Genomic DNA, 18709 nt, shown 5'->3' with positions numbered 1-18709 from the left:
TTTTTCTGCTTCAAACACACAATTTTATTTGTAACATAAAAATAGTCTCAAATGTATAAACATAAGTCCACACAAAGGACCAAAAATTACCTTACTAATGAAGAATCAGGTCAGTTTCTGCTCATGAAGCATACTAAAAATATCTCATTTCAGACAAGGTAATAATCAACACATGTATTTTCAGAACAAGTTTGAATTAGTTTGTTGTTCATAAAGTGATCCAGCTATAGACCATCACAAGTAACATCAGTTTCGAAGTTATAATGCAATTTAGGATGTGCATTACTTCCAGACTGGAAAACCGAAATATTACTCAGATTTGTTTGGGAACATACAACTAATCAGAGTTTACTTAATAATAGCTCAACTCTTTCTCTCACCTCAGGGTCACTGTATTCTGCTGCTAGGACTCGAAGTTTCTTGGCACATGCTTTAGGTCTTTGGAATATGAAATAAAGGGAATTTTTACTGAACTTGTCCTGGGTAAATACTTTTGCTCTTCTTTTAAAGTGGTAATTTATATTTTCAAATAGTGAAAGAGCATTAAGAATATTCTCTTTTGTTTCTTTCTTGTTAAAGATATTAATCAGTGATGTGGGTGCATTGGCAATGAGCAAATCTTTTGTCATGGATGGATTTTTAGAGAAATTCAAAAGCATTCCCAAAATATGGTCTTTAGTTTCTCCACTTCCCACAGTTAACAAACGAAGAAATTCTGAAATATAATTTGTAACCATATGCTGATACTCACTAATAATAGTCAAATGTTTTATCAGTCTTAGTCCAGCTAGCTGTACATTTGAATTCAAGGGATAGGTGACCGTGTCTTCACATACTTGGTTTAAGTATGTCTTTACCTTCCTATGATTTTCTGCAGCCACTGAGATGTTATTCAGTGCATTTAAAGCCTTCTGCCTGACACTGGGATAGGGATTATTGAGCAAGCTTTCAATAATTGAGATTCTACCTGCATTACGAATAACTTCATGGGAAAATGGATATTCGGGACTGTTATAAAGTGCATTATTGGCTATTTCATGAATAGAAGGATCTTCAGTCATCTCAATCATGCAAATGAGTTTTTCAAGCTCTCGTGGATCCATATTAGCTTCACGTTTACAGCGACAAGTACAGGGCTGAGTTTTCTCCTCACACCTCATCTGCTTTCTGAGCTCATCTTCAGGTGGGAAGCAGGGCTCATCTGGGTGTGGAAATTTCATTTCTGTCCAGATCATGGCTCCTGCCCATGACCCCATTCCCGCCCCAGGGACCATGGATGGGTATGTGCCTCTTGACTCGGCTGACTTTTTGGCTTTAGTCTTAGGTGCAGATTTGCCCTCACTTCTGTTTTCATTACCATTCCAGAACCAAGACCTTTCATCAACTCCACCAGTAGTTGGTGCCTCAAGCTTATTCTTGGTGCTGACCTTATCTCCAGCTCCACACTCAAAACTGACATTCCTCTCCCTCTTGGATCTGTACTCATTACTCTTCTCACTCTCAGCCCAAAACAAGGACCTTAAACTGATTTCCTCAATATCAGGGCTGGATGCTCTACTTAGCTCATCCTCATCTACATCCTCATCCACAGTCCAGGACCCCATGCAAGGCTCTTCCTCAGCCCCAAGCCTAGACCCTGTAGTGGCTGCATCTCCATCCCAGAGCCAAGACTCCTTCCTGACCTCTGTCCCAGCCCCAGCCTCAGCCCCAGCCCCCACACAGGAATCCATACAGGCCGCCTCTTCAGATCTGATCCAGGACCCAATATTGACCTTATTCTCAGCCCCAAATCTGGAACTAATGATGACCTTTTCTTCAGCCCCTGATCTGGATTCAATACTGGCCTCATTTTTACCTCCAGGTTTGGACACAATCCCAGCCTCTTCCCCTCTCCTGAACCAGGACTCTGTACTAGTCTCACTCCCAGTCCCAAACCAGGATCTTTCATTGGCCTCCATGTCAGCACTGATCTGGGGTCTTACCCTGGCCTGGTGATCACCAGTCCTAGCCCAGGGCCCTCCACTTGCCTGGTTCTCAGGCCCCAGCCTAGACCCTCTACTGGCCTCGCTACCAGTCTTAGACCCAGCCCAAGTTTTTCCACTAGCCTGACCCCCAGTGCCAGCCTGGGAGCCTTCTCCACTGGCTGCATCTTGAAATCCAGATTTAGAACAGCTATCAGCCTGATCCCCAGCCCTAGCCCAGGACCTTCCACTGGCCTGACTCCCAGTGCCAGACCAGGACCCACCACTAGACTGGTTTGCAGGCCCTGGATTAGACCCTCCAACAGCCTGGTCCTCAGCACCAAACCAGAACCCTCCACCACTGGCTTGATCCTCAGTTCCAGGTTTGGGACAGCTACTAGCCTGATCTCCAGCCCCAGCCCAAGAACTTCCACTGACCTGACTCCCACTATCAGCCCAGGACCCATCACCGGATGGGTTCATGTGCCCTAGTCTAGATCCTCCAACAGCCTGGCCACCAGCCCCACCCCAGGATCCTCTTGCATTGGCCTGACTCTCACTGCAAGCACAGTACCATCCATTGGACTGATCCTCAGGCCCTAGCCTACATTCTTCACTGGCCTGGTCCCTAGTGCCAGGATGGGATTCTCCAATGGACTGGTCCTTGGGACCTAGCTTAGGCCCTCCACCAGCCTGGCCCTCATTATCAGTCCAAGACCCTCTTCCACTTGCCTGCTCTTCAAATCTAGGCTTTGTCCCACCATCAGCCTGATCCCCAGGTACAGCCCAGATCCCTCCATTGGCTTGGTCCCTAGAGTCAGCCCAGGATCTTCCACTGGACTGGTCCTCAGGCCCCAACATAGGCCCTCCACCAGCCTGGCCACCAGCCCTAGCCAAAGATGCTTCTACGTTTGCCAGATCCTCAAATCTAGGCTTGGACTCACCACCAGACTGATCACCAGTCCCAGCCCAGGACCCCCTACTGGACTGTTCCATAGTCCCAACCCAGACTCCTCCACTGGCCTGATTCCCGGTGCTAGCCCAGGACCCAACACTGGACTGGTCCACTAACCCTGGCCTAGAACCTTTGTTGGCCTGTTCCCCAGCCCTAGCCCAGGACCCACCACTAGACTGGTCCACAGGCCTCAGCCTGGAACCTCCAGTGACTTGGTCTGCAGTGTCAGACCAGGACTTTTTACCAGACTGGTCCTCAGGCCCCAGCCTAGACCCTCCTCTGGACTGGCCATCAGCCCCAGCCCAGGACACATTTTCACTGGCCTGATCCTCAAATCTAGGCTTGGATTCACCATACAGATCACCAGTCCCAACCCAGTACCCTGCACTAGCCTGGTCCATATCTCCAGGCCAGTACCCAATACTAGCCACACTCCCAGCTCTAGCTTCAGCCCAGGACCCTCCATTAGCCTGAATCCCAGCCCCATCCTGAGACCTTCCACTGGCCTGTTCCTCAGCTCCAGTCCAGGACCCTCCAATGGTATGTTCCCCAGTCCAGGACACCCCACTGGCCTGACCTCCAGCCCAGGGCTCCCCAATAGTCTCGTTCCCAGTGCTAGCCCAAGATCCTCCAATGGCCATGTCCTCAGCCTCTAACAAAGAACCCCCAATGGCCTTGCTCCTAGCCCAGGACTCTTCAGTGGCCTGACTCCCAAACCAAAGCCCCCACAGGCCTGGTTCCCAGCTGCAGCCCAGGATGGAAAACCAACTTCATTCACAGCCTTAGCCCCAGCCCAGGACCTCATATCAGAGTTATCACCAGCCCCACTCCAGGACTCAATACTGGCTTCATTCTCATCATCAGCCCAGGACATGCTATTCTCCCAATATCCATCCCTGGCCTGAAACCTAAATTTGATCCATCGCTCAGAAGCAATCCAATCCTCAATACCAATCTCACTCCAGTAATAGTCATGAACCCTAGGCTGAGTCTTTCTGCAGGCCTGAGTGCCTGTCCCACCCCCACTCTCAGGAGTGGCCATGATCTCAGCCTTGGGCTTTGCATAGGCCTCATCTCCTGTGGCTTCTGCTTCAGACTTGGGGACAGCCTTGTCCTTTTTCTCAGACATGATCTTACTCTGGGAATGGGCCACAGATTGAGGCTGGCCAGAGGCTGTCATATGTGCCCCAGCCTCTACTTTAGACTCAGCATTGGCATTTCCCCTGATCTTACTTCTGGCACCAAGGAGGGCCTCACTCTGAGAAACGGCCACAGCCTGGGGTGAAAAAGAGCCTACTGTATCTTGCCCAGCCCCCACCTTAAATACCGCATTGAGATTGTCCCTGACCTTATTTCTGGCACCAAGCAAGACTTCACCTTGGGAATTAGACATGGCTTGGGGTTGGGCAGTTCCTGTTTTATCTGTTTGAGGCTGAGTGGAACACATTATATCTGGCCCAGTGCCTGCCTTAAACACAGCACTGGCATTACCCTGGACCTTATTCCTGGCACCAGACAAGGTTTCACCTTGAGAATCAGACACAGCCTGAGCCTGGGCAAAGCTTGTTGTATTTGCTCTGGCCTCTACCTTAGACATAGCATTGGGATTGCCTCTGACCTTATTCTTGACACCAGGCAAGGCTTCACCCTGGGAATTGGCCACAGCCTGGGGCTGGGCAGAGTCCACTGTATCTGGCCCAATCCCTGCTTTAGACACATCGCTGGGGTTGCCCTTGACCTTGCTCTTAGTATCAGCTAGGACTTCATGCTGGGAATTAGCCACAGCCAGGGGTTGCACAGAGCCTGTTGTATCTGTTTGAGGCTGGGCAGAGCCCATTGTATCTGTCCGAATCTCTGCCTTTGACACAGTACTGGGATTGCCCCTGACATTCTTAGTACAAGGCAAAACTTCACCCTGGAAAGTGGCCAAAGCCTTGGGCCAGGCAGAGCCTGTTATATCTCCCCTGGCCTCTGCCTTAGATATGACATTGGAATTACCCCTGACCTTACTCTTAGTACCAGACGAGGCTTCACCCTGGAAATTGGTCACAGTGTGTGGCTGGGCAGAGCCCACTGTATCTGGCCCAGTATCTGCTTTAGACAAAGTACTAAGATTGCATCGGACCCTACTCTTGGTACCAAGCAAGGCTTCACCCTGGGAATTAGACTCAACCTGAAGCTGGGCAAAGCTTATTGTATCTGTCCTGGCCTCTACTGTAGACACAGCATTGGAATTGCTGCTGACCTTATTCTTCATACCAGGCAAGGCTTCACACTGGGAAGTGGCCACAGCGTGGAGTTGGGCAGAGCCCACAGTATCTGGCCCAGTCCCTGCTTTAGACAGAGCATTAGGATTGCACCTAACCTTATTCTTGATACTGCTCAATGCTTCACCCTGGGAATTGGCCATGGCCAGGGACTGGGCAGAGTCTGTTGTATCTGCTTGAGGCTGAGAAGAGCCCAATGCATCTGCTCTGGTTTCTGCCTTAGACACAGCACTGGGATTGCCCCTGACCTTGTTCTTAGTACCAGATGAGACTTCACCCTGGGCACCGGCCACAGCCTGGGGCGGGGCAAACCCTATTATATTTGTTTCATCTTGGGCAGAACACATCGCATCTGACCCAGTCCCTGCCTTAGACGCAACATTGGGATTGCCCCTGACCTTGGTCTTATTACCAGACAAGGCCTCACCCTGGGAATTGGCCACAGCCTGGAGCTGGGCAGAACCCACTGTATCTGGCCTATCCCCTGTCTTAGATACAGCATTGGACCTGCCCTTAACCTTATTCTTGATTCTAGGCAAGGTTTTACCCTGGGAATTGGCCACGGCCAGGGACTGGGCAGAGTCTGTTGTATCTGTTTGAGGCTGGGCAGAGCCCATTGAATCTGCCCTGGCCTCTGCCTTAGACACAGCACTGGGATTGCCCCTGGCCTTATTCTTAGTACCAGACACGACTTCACCCTGGGAATTTGCCACAGCCTGGAGCTGGGCAGAGTTCACTGTACCTGGCCCAGCCCCTGCCTTAGACACAGCATTGGACTTGCCCCTGACCTTCTTCTTAGTACCAGGAAAGACTTCACCTTGGGAATTGGCCACAGCCTGGGGCTGAGCAGAGCTTGTTGTATCTGTTTCACCCTGGACAGAACACATAGCATCTGGCCCAGTCCCTGCCTTAGACACAGCATTGGGATTGTCCTTGACCTTAGTATCAGATAAGACTTCACCCTGAACATTGGCCATAACCTGGAGCTGGGCAGAGCCCACTGTATCTGGCCCAACCCCTGTCTTAGACAAAACACTAGAATTGTCCTTGACCTTATTCTTAGTACCCGACAAGGCTTCATCCTGGAAACTGGCCTCAGTCTGGGGCTGAGCAAAGCTTGTTGTATCGGTTTTAGGCTGGGAAGAACATACTGAATCTGGCCCAGTCCCTATCTTAGACATAGCATTGGGACTGACCCTGACATTTTTCTTAGTATTAGGTGAGGCTTCAACCTGGAAATTGGTCACAGCATGGAGCTGGGCAGAGCCCATTGCATCTGGCCCAGTTCCTGACTTAGACATAGCATTAGGATTGCTCCTGACCTTATTCTTGACACCAGGCAAGGCCTCACCCTGGGAATTGGCCATAGTCTGAGGCTGACCACAGGTCTTTGGTTCTGCCTTAGCCCCTGACCTAGAAATGGCATTAGGATCACTCTCGCCATCAACCCTGGAATCAGGTAAAGCATCATCTTGGGTCTTGGTCCCAACCTGAGGTTGCACACACATTTTCATTTCTATCCCAACTCCTGCTTTACACTTGCTTTTGGCTTTTCTCCTAGCCTTACCTCTAGTACCAGGTAAGGTCTCAACCTGGCTCTTGGTGGCAGCCTGAGACTGTGCATTTGTGTCTGTTCCAAGCCCTTCCTTAGACATGGTATTGGCACTACCTTTAGCCTTAATCACGCCATCAGGTAATGCATCAACCTGGATGGCGGCCAGAGTCTGAGGCTGTGTGCAGAGCTCAACATCTGTCCCAGCCCCGATCTTAGACATGGCATTGGCATTGTCTCTGGTCTTAATCCTGGCATCAGGCAAGGCCTCAGCCTGGGAATTGGCCTTCAAGTTTGCCCTGGCCCCTGTTATCGACATAGCATTGCAATTGCCTCTACCTTTAACCCTGGCATCAGGCATAGCCTTAGCCTGAGCACTGGCTATAGCTTGAGTCTGAGCAGTAGCCCTCATGTTAGCCCCAGTCATTGCCTTAGATGTGACATTGGTATTTCCCTTGTCATCAACCCTGGCACCAAACACTACCTCAGCCTGTTTCTTGGCCACAGTCTGAGGTTGTGTAGAAATTCTCATATCTGCTCCTGCCCCTGCCTTACACATGGCATTGGTATTACCCCCAGAATCAACCTTTGCCCCAAGCATAGCCTCAGCCTCAGTCTTAGCTATAATCTGAGGCTGGACTGAAACCCTTGTGTCTGCCCTAGACTCTGCCCAAGACCCGGTTTTGTGATTCCCCTTGACCTCAACCCCAGAACCAAGCATGTTGGTGACCTGGATCTTGGTCACAGCCTGAGATGGTGCACAGGACCTCATGTCCACTCCAACTTCTGCCCTGGACACGGTATTAGGATTTCCCTTAGCATCAACTATGTTACCAGGCCTGGCTTCAGACTGAGACTTGACCACACTCACAGTCCCTTCCAGGGCTCTTTCCTTGGTCTCAGCCACAATTCCAGTCTTATTTATGGCACCCATCTTGGCCACTTCCCTGATCAATCCTAAGGCCTCACTCTGTGTCACCATTACTCTGTTCGTCTCTTTTTCAGCCAGTATACGAGCCTCCACTTTGGTCTGGGTCGTTACTTCTTTCTTGGTCTCTGCCCTGGCAACTGGTGCCCAAGCTTTATCCTTGGTCTGAGTCACAGCCTCTTTTTTGACTACTCTCCCAGCCTCAGAGTCAGTTTGGGTTACGGCCTCTTTCATAGCCACTTCCCCGGCTTTGACCTGGTCCTCAGCCAGAGCCATTGCCTCTGTCATGTCCACTGTTCTGACCACTGCTTTGGCCTCAGATTGGGTCTCTGCCTCTGCCTCTGCCTCAGCCATTGTCTTGGCCTGAGAGATGGCTTTGGGTCTGGCTTTAACAGTGGTGGTAATCTCTACTTCAGCCCCAGCCCTACCTCCTGCTTCAGTTTTTGTTCCAGTCTTGGCCTTGGGGCTAGTCTCAGTCTTCATCCCAACCATGGCTTCACTCGTGGCCAAGGTCTGGTTCTGCACCCCAGCCACAGCCTCCATCTTGACTCTGGACCCATTTCTGCCAAGTCTCCTCACGCTCTGGGCTCTTCCTTTGGTTAATCTGTAAATGTAGTAGCAGGTGCCAGCCCAGAAAACCAGTCCTGCAGTCACCCAGCCCACTTCCTGAATGCGACCCATGTAATCACCCCTACTGAAGGCACAAACAAGGTATGAGGGCTCAGTCAGGATGGGGAAAGAGGGTGTAGGTCTGGGTGTAGGCCTGTGAGGGCGCTGGTCTTCAGCCACTTAAAGGCCACTACAGCTGCCACTGGAGGTGGACCTAGAAGTGGAGGAAGGAAATGGACTAAAATTTCTCTTCTAATTTTGTGCCTCATACAGATAGGACAGGAAAGTTTAGAAATGATGTGCATGGTGGGAGAAGAGGATGATGAACAAACTCTCTCTCTCTCTCCTTCCCTTTTATCTTCTCCCCTCCCATTTTCCCCCAGTGCCCAGCAACTATCCCCTAGGGTGCATTCATACACATTTCCTTACACCAAATGAATAATGGAAAACATGAGTGGGGGGACTGATTATGAATGGGAAAGACAGAGAAGCCCTCAGACCTTGATTTTTACTGGACCTACTCTTGTCACCACTCCCAAAGGTCCCCAGCCTCATACCAACCTGTAATGATCAAGGCAGTTCCCTCCTCTTTCTTTCTCTTGATTGGTGATATACCCTAAAGTAGATCTTATTAACTCATGAGATCTGTGGACCTAGAGACAGAGAGACAGACAGACAGAGGGACAGATGGGAGTGGAGATTTTGTTCTTGATGTAACAGGCATATTATCAAACTACCTTTCTATCTCTCTCAGTTCACCCTATTCTCTGTACCAAAATATAAGTGAGAGTGTGGGGTAAGTGACAGGGATGGTGGGAAAGGTGGCCGGGAAAGGGAGAGGTTGAGGATACTCCAGACTGGACACTGACCCTACTGGATGCACACTGATCACGACCAACCCACCCTACGGCTCTACCCAGGCAGTTCCCATCCTCTTACCAGTCTATACTGATCAGGGGCAATTTCGTCCTTGTTTCTTTGCTTCCAGTAATCTCAAGCCCTAGAGCAGACCTGCAGGCAGATCTAAGGACAAGCAAACAAACAGGAAGTAACAGAGACCAAGTCTAAAGACCAAGAACAGACAAGCACCCTGATCCTTGATCCCAAAACCTGCCTTGCCAGAGCCCATGTCCAGTTTGCTAATGTGTCCCATCTTGAGATGTCTCCTCTCAAGTCTTCTCTCACTCACACTCTGGCCCACCCGTACCCCAATATTCCTCCTGTTTCCTGCCCTGAAATCAGCAGGAGATGTAACAACACAGTGGAAATCTGGTAGAGTGCAGGAGGGGCAGAAATACCCTCCACTGAGACCCTCTCAAGTCTCAGCCACCTTCTGTGCTCACCCTCTTGTTATCCTCAAGTGCTGCCCACCTTCAAACCAACCTTCATGGTTCCAAGCCAGTCTTCCCCTTTCCCTGGCTTCCAGTGGTAAACAGCCCTACTGTAGGCCTACGAGAAGACCTAGGAATAAACAGAGACAAGTGGGAAGATAACTGTTGAGTGCTTGTGGCATCCCAGCATTTAAAACCGGGGTCCCAGGACGCCTGGGTGGCTCAGTGGTTTAGTGTCTGCCTTTGGCTCAGGACATGATCCTGGAGTCCTGGGATGGAGTCCGCATCAGGCTCCTTGCGAGGAACCTACTTCTTCTCCCTTTGCTTATGTCTCTGCCTCTTTCTCTGTATCTCTTATGAATAAATACATAAAATCTCCTTAAAAATTAAAAAAAAAAATAGGAATGCCTGGGTGGCTCAGTGACTGTCTGCCTTTGTCCCAGGGCATGATCTTGGGGTTCCGGCGTCGAGTCCCACATCAGGCTCCCTGCATGGAGCCTGCTTCTCTCTCTGCCTGTGTCTCTGCCTCTCTCTCTCTCTCTCTCATGAATAAATAAATAAAATCTTTTTAAAAATTCTTAAAAATAAAATAAAACCGGGGACCCAGTGCCTGCCTTACAAGATCTAGAAACCCATTCTCTGGCAAGCAGAATCTGGGGCTTCCCCAGCACTGAAATGGGCAGCGTGCAAAAGGAAGGCAAGAGAAATAAAAGGGAAGGGACAGGGGCAAATTATTTTAAAGCCACCTGTAGGATTCTAAGGTTTCTCCCAAAAGTCCATCATTCCTTCACCAAGGTACTCAGACAGGTGAGAGAATCTGGAAAACTGGAAAATGGAGAGAGAGATGGAGGCCTCCATCCCCTACTCTAGAATCATACATAGCCTACTGCCATCTACTTCCCCTCAAACCCATCTCTAGGAGTCTCTGGAAGAAGAGACAAGGAGTGAGGGAAGGCTTTTTCTTCTGCAAAATCGCTATCCCTCTGGCAAAGGCTATCTCTAATTAATAATAATAATAATAATAATAATCTTGAATACAACAATTTGTATTTTTCTTAATAGTATCTGAAGGGAGAAAGGAAATCATCCAAAGGAAAGTGTGCTGTCTTTATTGGTCTTCAACCTACAATTTATGTTAAAAATCCTAAGCTTAGGGGATCCCTGGGTGGCGCAGCGGTTTGGCACCTGCCTTTGGCCCAGGGCGCGATCCTGGAGACCCGGGATTGAGTCCCACGTCGGGCTCCCGGTGCATGGAGCTTGCTTCTCCCTCTGCCTATGTCTCTGCCTCTCTCTCTCTCTGTGTGTGTGACTATTAAAAAAAAAAAGAAAAAGAAAAAAATCCTAAGCTTAGGGATGCTTGGGTGGCTCAGTGGTTGAGCTTCTGCCTTTGGCTCAGGTCGTGATCCTGGTGTGATCCTGGGGTCTAGGGATTGAGTCCTGCATTTGGTCCCTGCAGGGAGCCTGCTTCTCCCTCTGCCTATGTCTCTGCCTCTCTGTGTCTCTCATGAATAAATAAATAAAATAAAATAAAATAAAATGTGGGAAAAAAGTCCTAAGCTTAGCAAGGAAATGCAGTTTAAGGAAAGTCCCCTAGTTAAAGCCCCATCCCGTATCCCAACCAGACAGCTGCGCCTAAGTTCCTGTCCTAGAGAATTCATCCAGAACTTCAACTGTTCTTAGGCCGAGCTGGGCTCACACTAACCTCCACAGATCCCGTGCAGTTTTCTTCTCTCCTTCTTCCCTTGCCTTGCCAAACAGTGCCACACGGAACTACTGTCCATTAGACAGGAGAGAGGAAAGGCACTGAGTGCTTGGACCAGCACCCATGACACAGATCCCAATACTCACGTTTCTGGACCAAGGATCCCGGTTATCAAACGTCCCTCCCTGCCTTCCAAGACGCCACCCCCATCAACTCCATGGTCCAGTCGCCAAAGCCCACCATTTTCTCTGTAAACGCCACGGTGGCGGGTCCCTTCTACTGAAACGAACAGGAAACTGGGCGGACGTGTGCGGTCAGCGCGATTAGAGTCAGAGAGGATGGGACATCTCAATCTCGGCCTTTCTCTCTTGAGACACTACCCCCTCCCCCACCATCCGCCCCGTCGGAGCCCAAGGTTCCCCACCACAGACGTAGGCAAGGGGAGGAGGCTCAGGAAAATCACAGCAAAGGCTTCTGTAACTTAAGCCCGCTTCGTCCCATATCCCCGAACCAGCTACCAGGGTTGGCCGACCGCTGCCGCCCTGGCCTCGCGCACCGGCCCCGGAGCCCTTACCTGCTCCGCTTTCCTCGGGCCTGACGCCAGCCCGCCGGGCGCAGGACACCGGGGAGCAGGTACCCAGACGGGAGTGACGACTGCACCGAAGGCTGCGTCGCTCTGCAGCTCCACGTCACGTGAGCGCCCCGCGTCACCAACGCGCTCGCTCCCCTCCCACCCCACCCTGGCCTGCGGGGAGTTCTACAGGACCCTGCCCCCCACGTGCGCACGCACCAACTACCCCGCCAACCCTCTGGTCTGCGAGCCGGAGCCCTCCGCGCACCGCCCTGTCGCTCAGCTCCCGTCCTCTCCAATCTGAGGACCCACTAGTTGGCCTCACCGCTTTGCAGTTGGGGTTTGCCCTTCTCTGGTTACCCAGGGAGGGTCTGCATATCACCCTCCTCCAAGCCTTGGCTCTGGTCTTATCTCCTGTTTCTTTTCTTTTTTCTTTTCTTTTTTTTATATTTTATTTATTTATTTTTCAGAGAGAGAGAGAGAGAGAGAGAGAGGCAGAGACACAGGCAGGGGGAGAAGCAGGCTCCATGCAGGGAGCCCGATGTGGGACTCGATCTCGGGTCTCCAGGATTACGCCCTGGGCTGAAGGCAGGCGCTAAACTGCCGAGCCACCTGCCCTTACCTGCTGTTTCTTAGAAGAATCCTCTCTTTCTCTCTTAGGTGATAAGACTCCCCATGAAGTACATTGCTGCACCAAAATGGGCTAGGGAAGGGTTGTTAGGAAAGGAAGCAGAAAGGGCAAGTAGATGCTTAACTTTCTTTTCTTAATGTTCTTTTTTTCCCTTTTAACATCCCATTCATTGTTTTTGTGGGGGGTTTTGTAAGATTTTATTTATTTCTTCATGAGAGACACAGAGAGAGCGAGGCAGAGACATAGGCAGAGAGAGAGAGAGAAGCAGACTCCCTGTGGGGACCCTGATGCGGGACTCAATCCGAGGACCCCATGATCAAGACCTGAGCCAAAGGCAGACGCTCAATTACTGAGCCCCCCAAGTTCCCACATTCATTGCTTTTGTAATCGGAAAATGGAGAGAAGTCATTTTCAGTCGACATTTAAAAACTAGGTCATAAAAATAACAGAAGACTCATTTGCTCACAGTATTTTGTGCCACATTAGGTGCTATAAATTATTTCGGTTTTCAAAACATACTAGTAATTATTGACATTTATATACAAAATTTTCCTAAACAAAACCAGCACCTTTTCGATATGATCTCTAAATCTGTGGAAAGACATTCAGTTTTCTAAAATTGGCAATTTCTCACAAGTGATTTACAACCTTTTGAAGTTCTGGCTAAACATTACTATGATCTTGTGTCAGGTGTCTGAGAACTTCCTCACAGAAGACTCCTGGATGACTGAATGAAAACCCAATAGCTGATGAATCCAGGGCCTGAAAATTGGTGACTTCCCAGACTAGCCTCCTTTCCATTCAAGGGGATTTATATTTATTTTACAAAGGCATGTGATCAAATCGGTCTCATCACAATTTTAACAGACCATCTGCTATCCCACTGGTGGAAATGAGGAATAGCAGGTGGAATTTTCATTTAATCATCGCACTGGTAAGATATCTCTGGGATCTGTTGTGCATGTACTACATGTCACCGTAGCAGCAGCTAGCACTTGGCATCTTCCAGTGGAGATAGTGGTGAGGGTCTATGGGTGACTGTGAGTCACTGCAACACCCCTGAGATTTATGTCATATGTCCTTCACAAAAAGCATGGTTTACAGGCTCCCAGTCACCAGGAAAAAGAGGCCTTTTCATTTTCACTCCCTGCCTTGTTACAATTTCACTACACCACCCATACAAGCCCCTCAGAATAATCCCAGAACTCAGGGACAAAGTATGCAGAAATCAGTTCCCAGATACTCAGTTGTCCCTGCTAGGGAATCATAATTTAAATATAGATCTTTCAGGCAGCCTCTGCCTTTGAATGCTGAAATCTGACACTCTAGCAGGAAGCTCTCCACGTGAGGGGCCCCTGTGTGGGGGAGGCCCCTCTAGGAAGTGAGCCAGGGAGCCCAGAGTGCCAAAGAACCTTACTAATGACTTTTCAGAACTCAATCACCCATAACCAATTTATATTCTCCATCAAAGGGAAAGATTCCGAAATTGATTGCATAAACATTAAAAACTTTAGTAAAGTAAAATACAAAACCTATAAGCAAAGGATAAAGAGTGGTTAATTTGTAATAATCTAAAAACTTACAAATCATCAGTAAAGTGATAACCCAATAGAAAACTGTGCCAAACTTGATGGCATGAGCACTGGGTGTTATTCTATATGTTGGCAAATTGAACACCAATAAAAAATAAATTTATATATAAAAAAAGAAAGAAAACTGTGCCAAAGACATGAATGGATTTGTTCATGGAAATGAAATACAAATGACTGATAAACATATGAAAAGATAACCAACTTCAAAGAAATGCAAATCCAAATAACTATGTCTTACCTTGTTTCAGCTAAGAGTTTGTCAATTATAGAAATTTGAGGGATGCCTGGGTGGCTCAGTTGCTTGAGCATCTGTCTCTTGGTTTAGGCTCAGGTCATGATAGCGGGGTGTCTGCTTGAGATTCTCTCCCTTTCCTTCTCCTTCTGCCCTCCCACACACTGTCTCTCTAAAATAAATAAATTAAAAAATATATATATATATAATTTTGATAATATTTTGATTGGCTTGCAGGGAAATGGGCACTCCCGTACTCTGCTGGAGGCCGACACTCTGATGCAACCTTTTTTGGTTTGCAAAAATCTATTAAATGGTAAATATAATATTACACATATTCTGTGACCCAGCAATGCTATTAGTAGGAATTTAACCAGTGTATATACCTACACAGTTTCTCAAAGATATGTGTATATTTCACAAAGGATATCTATTGGCTATCTATTGCAGTACCTGTAAAGGTTAAAAAAAAAACTGAAGAAACATAAAAGAAAAGATTAAATACATTATCTTAGATTTATAGTATGGTTCATAAAAAGAAAATTTTAATTCTATGTATCCTGATGGAAATACACTTAGGGTATTTTATTATTTGCTGTTTATTTTTTGTAATTACATGGAAATTCTACAAGAATAATTCTAGTATAAGTCAAACCCAGAAAAACACTAGTATCACTTTAACTCCACTACTCTCATCCAAAGCACAGTTCTACCTCCCCATTGTTATAAATTTGCTGTGTTAAATGCTTTTCTATACATCATATATACATGCATACCTTACTAAAATATACAAATGGGACTATAGTTAACATAATGTTTTGCGTGGCACCTGGGTGGCTCAGTCAGTTACGTGTCTACCTTTGGCTCAGATCATGATCCCAGGATCCTGGGATCGGCTCCTCATCAGGCTCCCTGTTCAGGGGGGAGTCTGCTTCTGTTCTCCCTCTGCTTGTGCTCTCTCTCTCTCTCTCAAATAAATGAATAAAATCTTTTAAAAAATATACTGTTTTGCAACTCACTTTTTTCCATTTAAAATTATATATCAGAGAGCTCTACATGCCAGTACCTTTATTTTTTAAAGATTTTTATTTACTTATTTGAGAGAGAGAGCATGAGTATGCATAAGGCAAAGGGGCAAAGGAGAGGAAGCAAGAGTCTTAAGCAGACTCTGCCCTTAGTGCAGAGCCTGACACGGGGCCTCAATCTCACAACCCTGAGATCAGGACCTGAGCCAAAACCAAGAGTCGGACCTTTAACTGACTGCACCACCCAGGCACACCCACAAACAATTACATTTAAATATGTTTTATTAATTTTAACTGCTACATACTATTCCATAGCTTGGTGACACTATTACTTGTCTAATTTCATTTCACCACACCTCACTGATGAACATAAAATTATTCTGGGTCTGGGTCTAATAAAAACAAGGCTATAATGAAAAATCTGTTACCCACAGGTGAAAGGATATCTTTTAGGATATTCTGATATTAATAAAGTTGTTCAGTTAAGGGTATGAGATATTATGACTCTATACTGCCCAAGGAAGGATATGAAATGTTATATATTTAACAGGTATACCACCAAACTGCCCTCCAAAGACACCAGGTCATTTATATTCCTGTCAAGCACATGTCAGGACCCCTTTTCTCAGGCTCTCATGCACATTGTAAATTACTAATTAGTGCCAATATAAGAGGCAAAAAAAAAGATATGAGGTTGTCCTCTCTTTTTTAAGATTTTTATTGGGACTCGTGGATGGCTCAGTGGTTGAGCATTTGCCTTCAGCTCAAGGCGTAATCCCAGGGTTCCAGGATCAAGTCCCACATCGGGCTCCCTGCAAGGAGCCTGATTCTCCCTCTGCCTCTGTCTCCGCGTTCTCTCTGTATCTCTCATGAATAAATAAATAAAATCTTTTAAAAGTAAAGATTTTCATTTATTTGAGAGAGAGAGTGAGAACAGAAACTGAGTGAGGGGCAGAGGGAGAGGGAAAAGCAGTCAGGGAGCCTGATGCAGGGCTCAATCTCACAACCCTGGGATCATGACGTGAGCCAAAGGCAGATGCTTAACCAACTGAGCCACCCAGGCGCCCCTGAGGTTGTCTTTTTAATTCACATTTTCCTATATATCTATAAGCTTTAGCATCATTGTATATGCATATTTGTCATTTGCATTTCCTCACTGAGAATGGATTCTTAATATCCTCTGAATTTTTTTCCATTCAGCAGTATTTTTCTCACTGATTTTTAGTTCCTTGTGCATACCTATATAGTAGTTATTTTTGTTATATAAGTTACACATTGGGCAGCCCGGGTGGCTCAGTGGTTTAGCGCCGCCTTCAGCCCAAGGTGTGAACCTGGAAGCCCGGGATCAAGTCCCATGTTAGGCTCCCTGCATGGAGCCTGCTTCTCCCTCTGCCTGTGTTTTTGCCCCTCTCTCTCACTGTGTCTCTAATGAAAAAATAAATTAAATCTTTAGGGAAGCCTGGTGGCTCAGCGGTTTAGCGCTGCCTTCAGCCTGGGTTGTGATCCTGGAGACACGGGATCGAGTCCCACATCGGGCTCCCTGCATGAAGCCTGCTTCTCCCTCTCCCTGTGTCTCTGCCTCTCTCTCTCTTGTGCTCTGTGTCTCTCATGAATAAATAAATAAATAATCTCTTTAAAAAATTAATTAATTAAATCTTTAAAAAAAAGTTACACATATGTTCTACCAACCTGCCACTGACATCTTAAATTTATGGTATTTTTTGGCATCAGAATTTTCATATTTTAATGTCAAATACATTGACTTTTTTCTGCATGGCTTCTGGGTAATGTAAGCCATGTACATTTAAATATATACACACATATACATATATGTATATCATATACATGTGTTTATACGTATATATGTGATATATGTGTGTGTGTGTATATATATATATATACATATATATATATTCAAATATATAGCCAAATTCTAATACGATTCATGTAACAGTCCATTACTTCTCAACTAATTTAAAATGACTTATGCTAAGGGGTGCCTGGATGGCTCAGTCGGTTTATGGCCCAACTCTTGATTTCAGATCAGGTCATGATCTCAGGGTCCTGGGCTCACACCCTACTTCAGGCTCCACACTTAGTTAGGTGGGGGATCGGGGGAGTCTGCTTGAGGATTCTCTCCCTCTGCCCCTCCCCCCACTCTCTCTCTCTCTGTCTCTAAAATAAATAAATAAATCTTTAAAAATAAAAAATGACTAATGCTTAATTCTCATTTATACTCAGACATGTTTCATGGATTGACTTTTCTGTTCTGTTACACACATACACACACATACACACACACATTTGTATAACTACCTTAATAGCACACTTTGAATTGGTATAGCTTTGTAGCAAGTTTAGATGTCTGGGAGTATAAATCCTTCATTGCTCTGCTTTTTCAAACTGTTTTTGGAAATGCTTGGGCATTTCAAGTAAAGTTCCAAGTTTCATTGTCAAAAAATCCTGTTGGGATTCTACTATAATTACATTGAATTTATAGATTAACTTGGGGAATAATTAAAATCATAGTAATAAATTATTATTTTTATCCAGGGTCATGTAGTATTTTTATTTATTTATTTATATTATTTTTTCTTTTTTTAGAGAAAGAAATTGCATATGAGTAGGGTGGGTGTGCAGAAAGAGCAGGAAAGAGAGAATCCCAAACAGGCTCCACACTCAGGAAGGAGTCCCACATGGGGCTTAATCTCAAGACTCTGAGAATCATGACCTGAGCCCAAATCAAGAGTTGGACACTTAACTGACTAAGCCACCCAGGCACCCCATATTTTTTAATTTTATTTATATATTTTGTGCACTTCAGTAAAATTGTACAGTTTGCTTCATGTAGATTTTACATATTTCTTATTTGCTGTATTCTCAAATATTTCATAGTTTTTGTTAGCATTGTGAATGGTGGATTTTTGCATATGATATTCTTTTTTGTTCTTAAGGAAAAAAAATTCCATTTTTTAAAAGATTTTATTTATTTATCCATGAGAGACACTGAGAGAGAGGCAGAGACATAGGCAGAAGGAGAAGCAGGCTCCATACAGGGACCCTGTTGTGGGACTCAATCCCGGGACTCTGGGATCACACCCCAAGCCAAAGGCACACGCTCAACCACTGAGCCACCCAGGTGTCCCAAAATTTCAGTTTTTATGAAGATCACCCATCCTAATTATAACTAAGTGACTCGGTGCAGTAAAATACAAAGAAAGGTGAACTATCACGCAGATTCCAACACCATGAAATAACCATTAAACTTATAAAGAACAATCAAACTTCCTGGAAGATTATATGTTCCTTAGGTCTGAACATTTCATTTTTAAGAATATATTCTTGAGGCACCT

The 18709-nt window shown here is 46.5% G+C and overlaps 2 protein-coding genes across 2 annotated transcripts in view; both read right to left on the bottom strand.

The window, feature by feature from the left end:
- The window catches only part of ARMCX1 (armadillo repeat containing X-linked 1), a 29070-nt gene extending 20900 nt beyond the window's left edge, over positions 1-8170 (bottom strand). Inside the window, exon 1 of the mRNA XM_055338956.1 lies at positions 8092-8170. The gene's annotated coding sequence lies outside the window, so the exon portion shown is untranslated. The remainder of the gene's footprint in view (positions 1-8091) is intronic.
- ARMCX4 (armadillo repeat containing X-linked 4) lies at positions 52-11968 on the bottom strand. The gene is given in 7 exon segments (XM_055338949.1): positions 52-3637; positions 3640-8486; positions 8834-8925; positions 9212-9295; positions 9616-9733; positions 11306-11376; positions 11880-11968. Coding segments are annotated over 2 exon segments (8001 nt in total). The 5' UTR covers positions 8345-8486; positions 8834-8925; positions 9212-9295; positions 9616-9733; positions 11306-11376; positions 11880-11968; the 3' UTR covers positions 52-341.
- Positions 11969-18709: the final 6741 nt, after the last annotated feature.

The sequence above is a fragment of the Nyctereutes procyonoides genome, unplaced genomic scaffold (genome assembly GCF_905146905.1).
Source record: "Nyctereutes procyonoides isolate TBG_1078 unplaced genomic scaffold, NYPRO_anot_genome, whole genome shotgun sequence".
Taxonomy (NCBI): Eukaryota; Metazoa; Chordata; class Mammalia; order Carnivora; family Canidae; genus Nyctereutes; species Nyctereutes procyonoides.
Note: the sequence above shows the minus strand (reverse complement) of the source record. Positions and strands in the feature narration are given on the sequence as shown.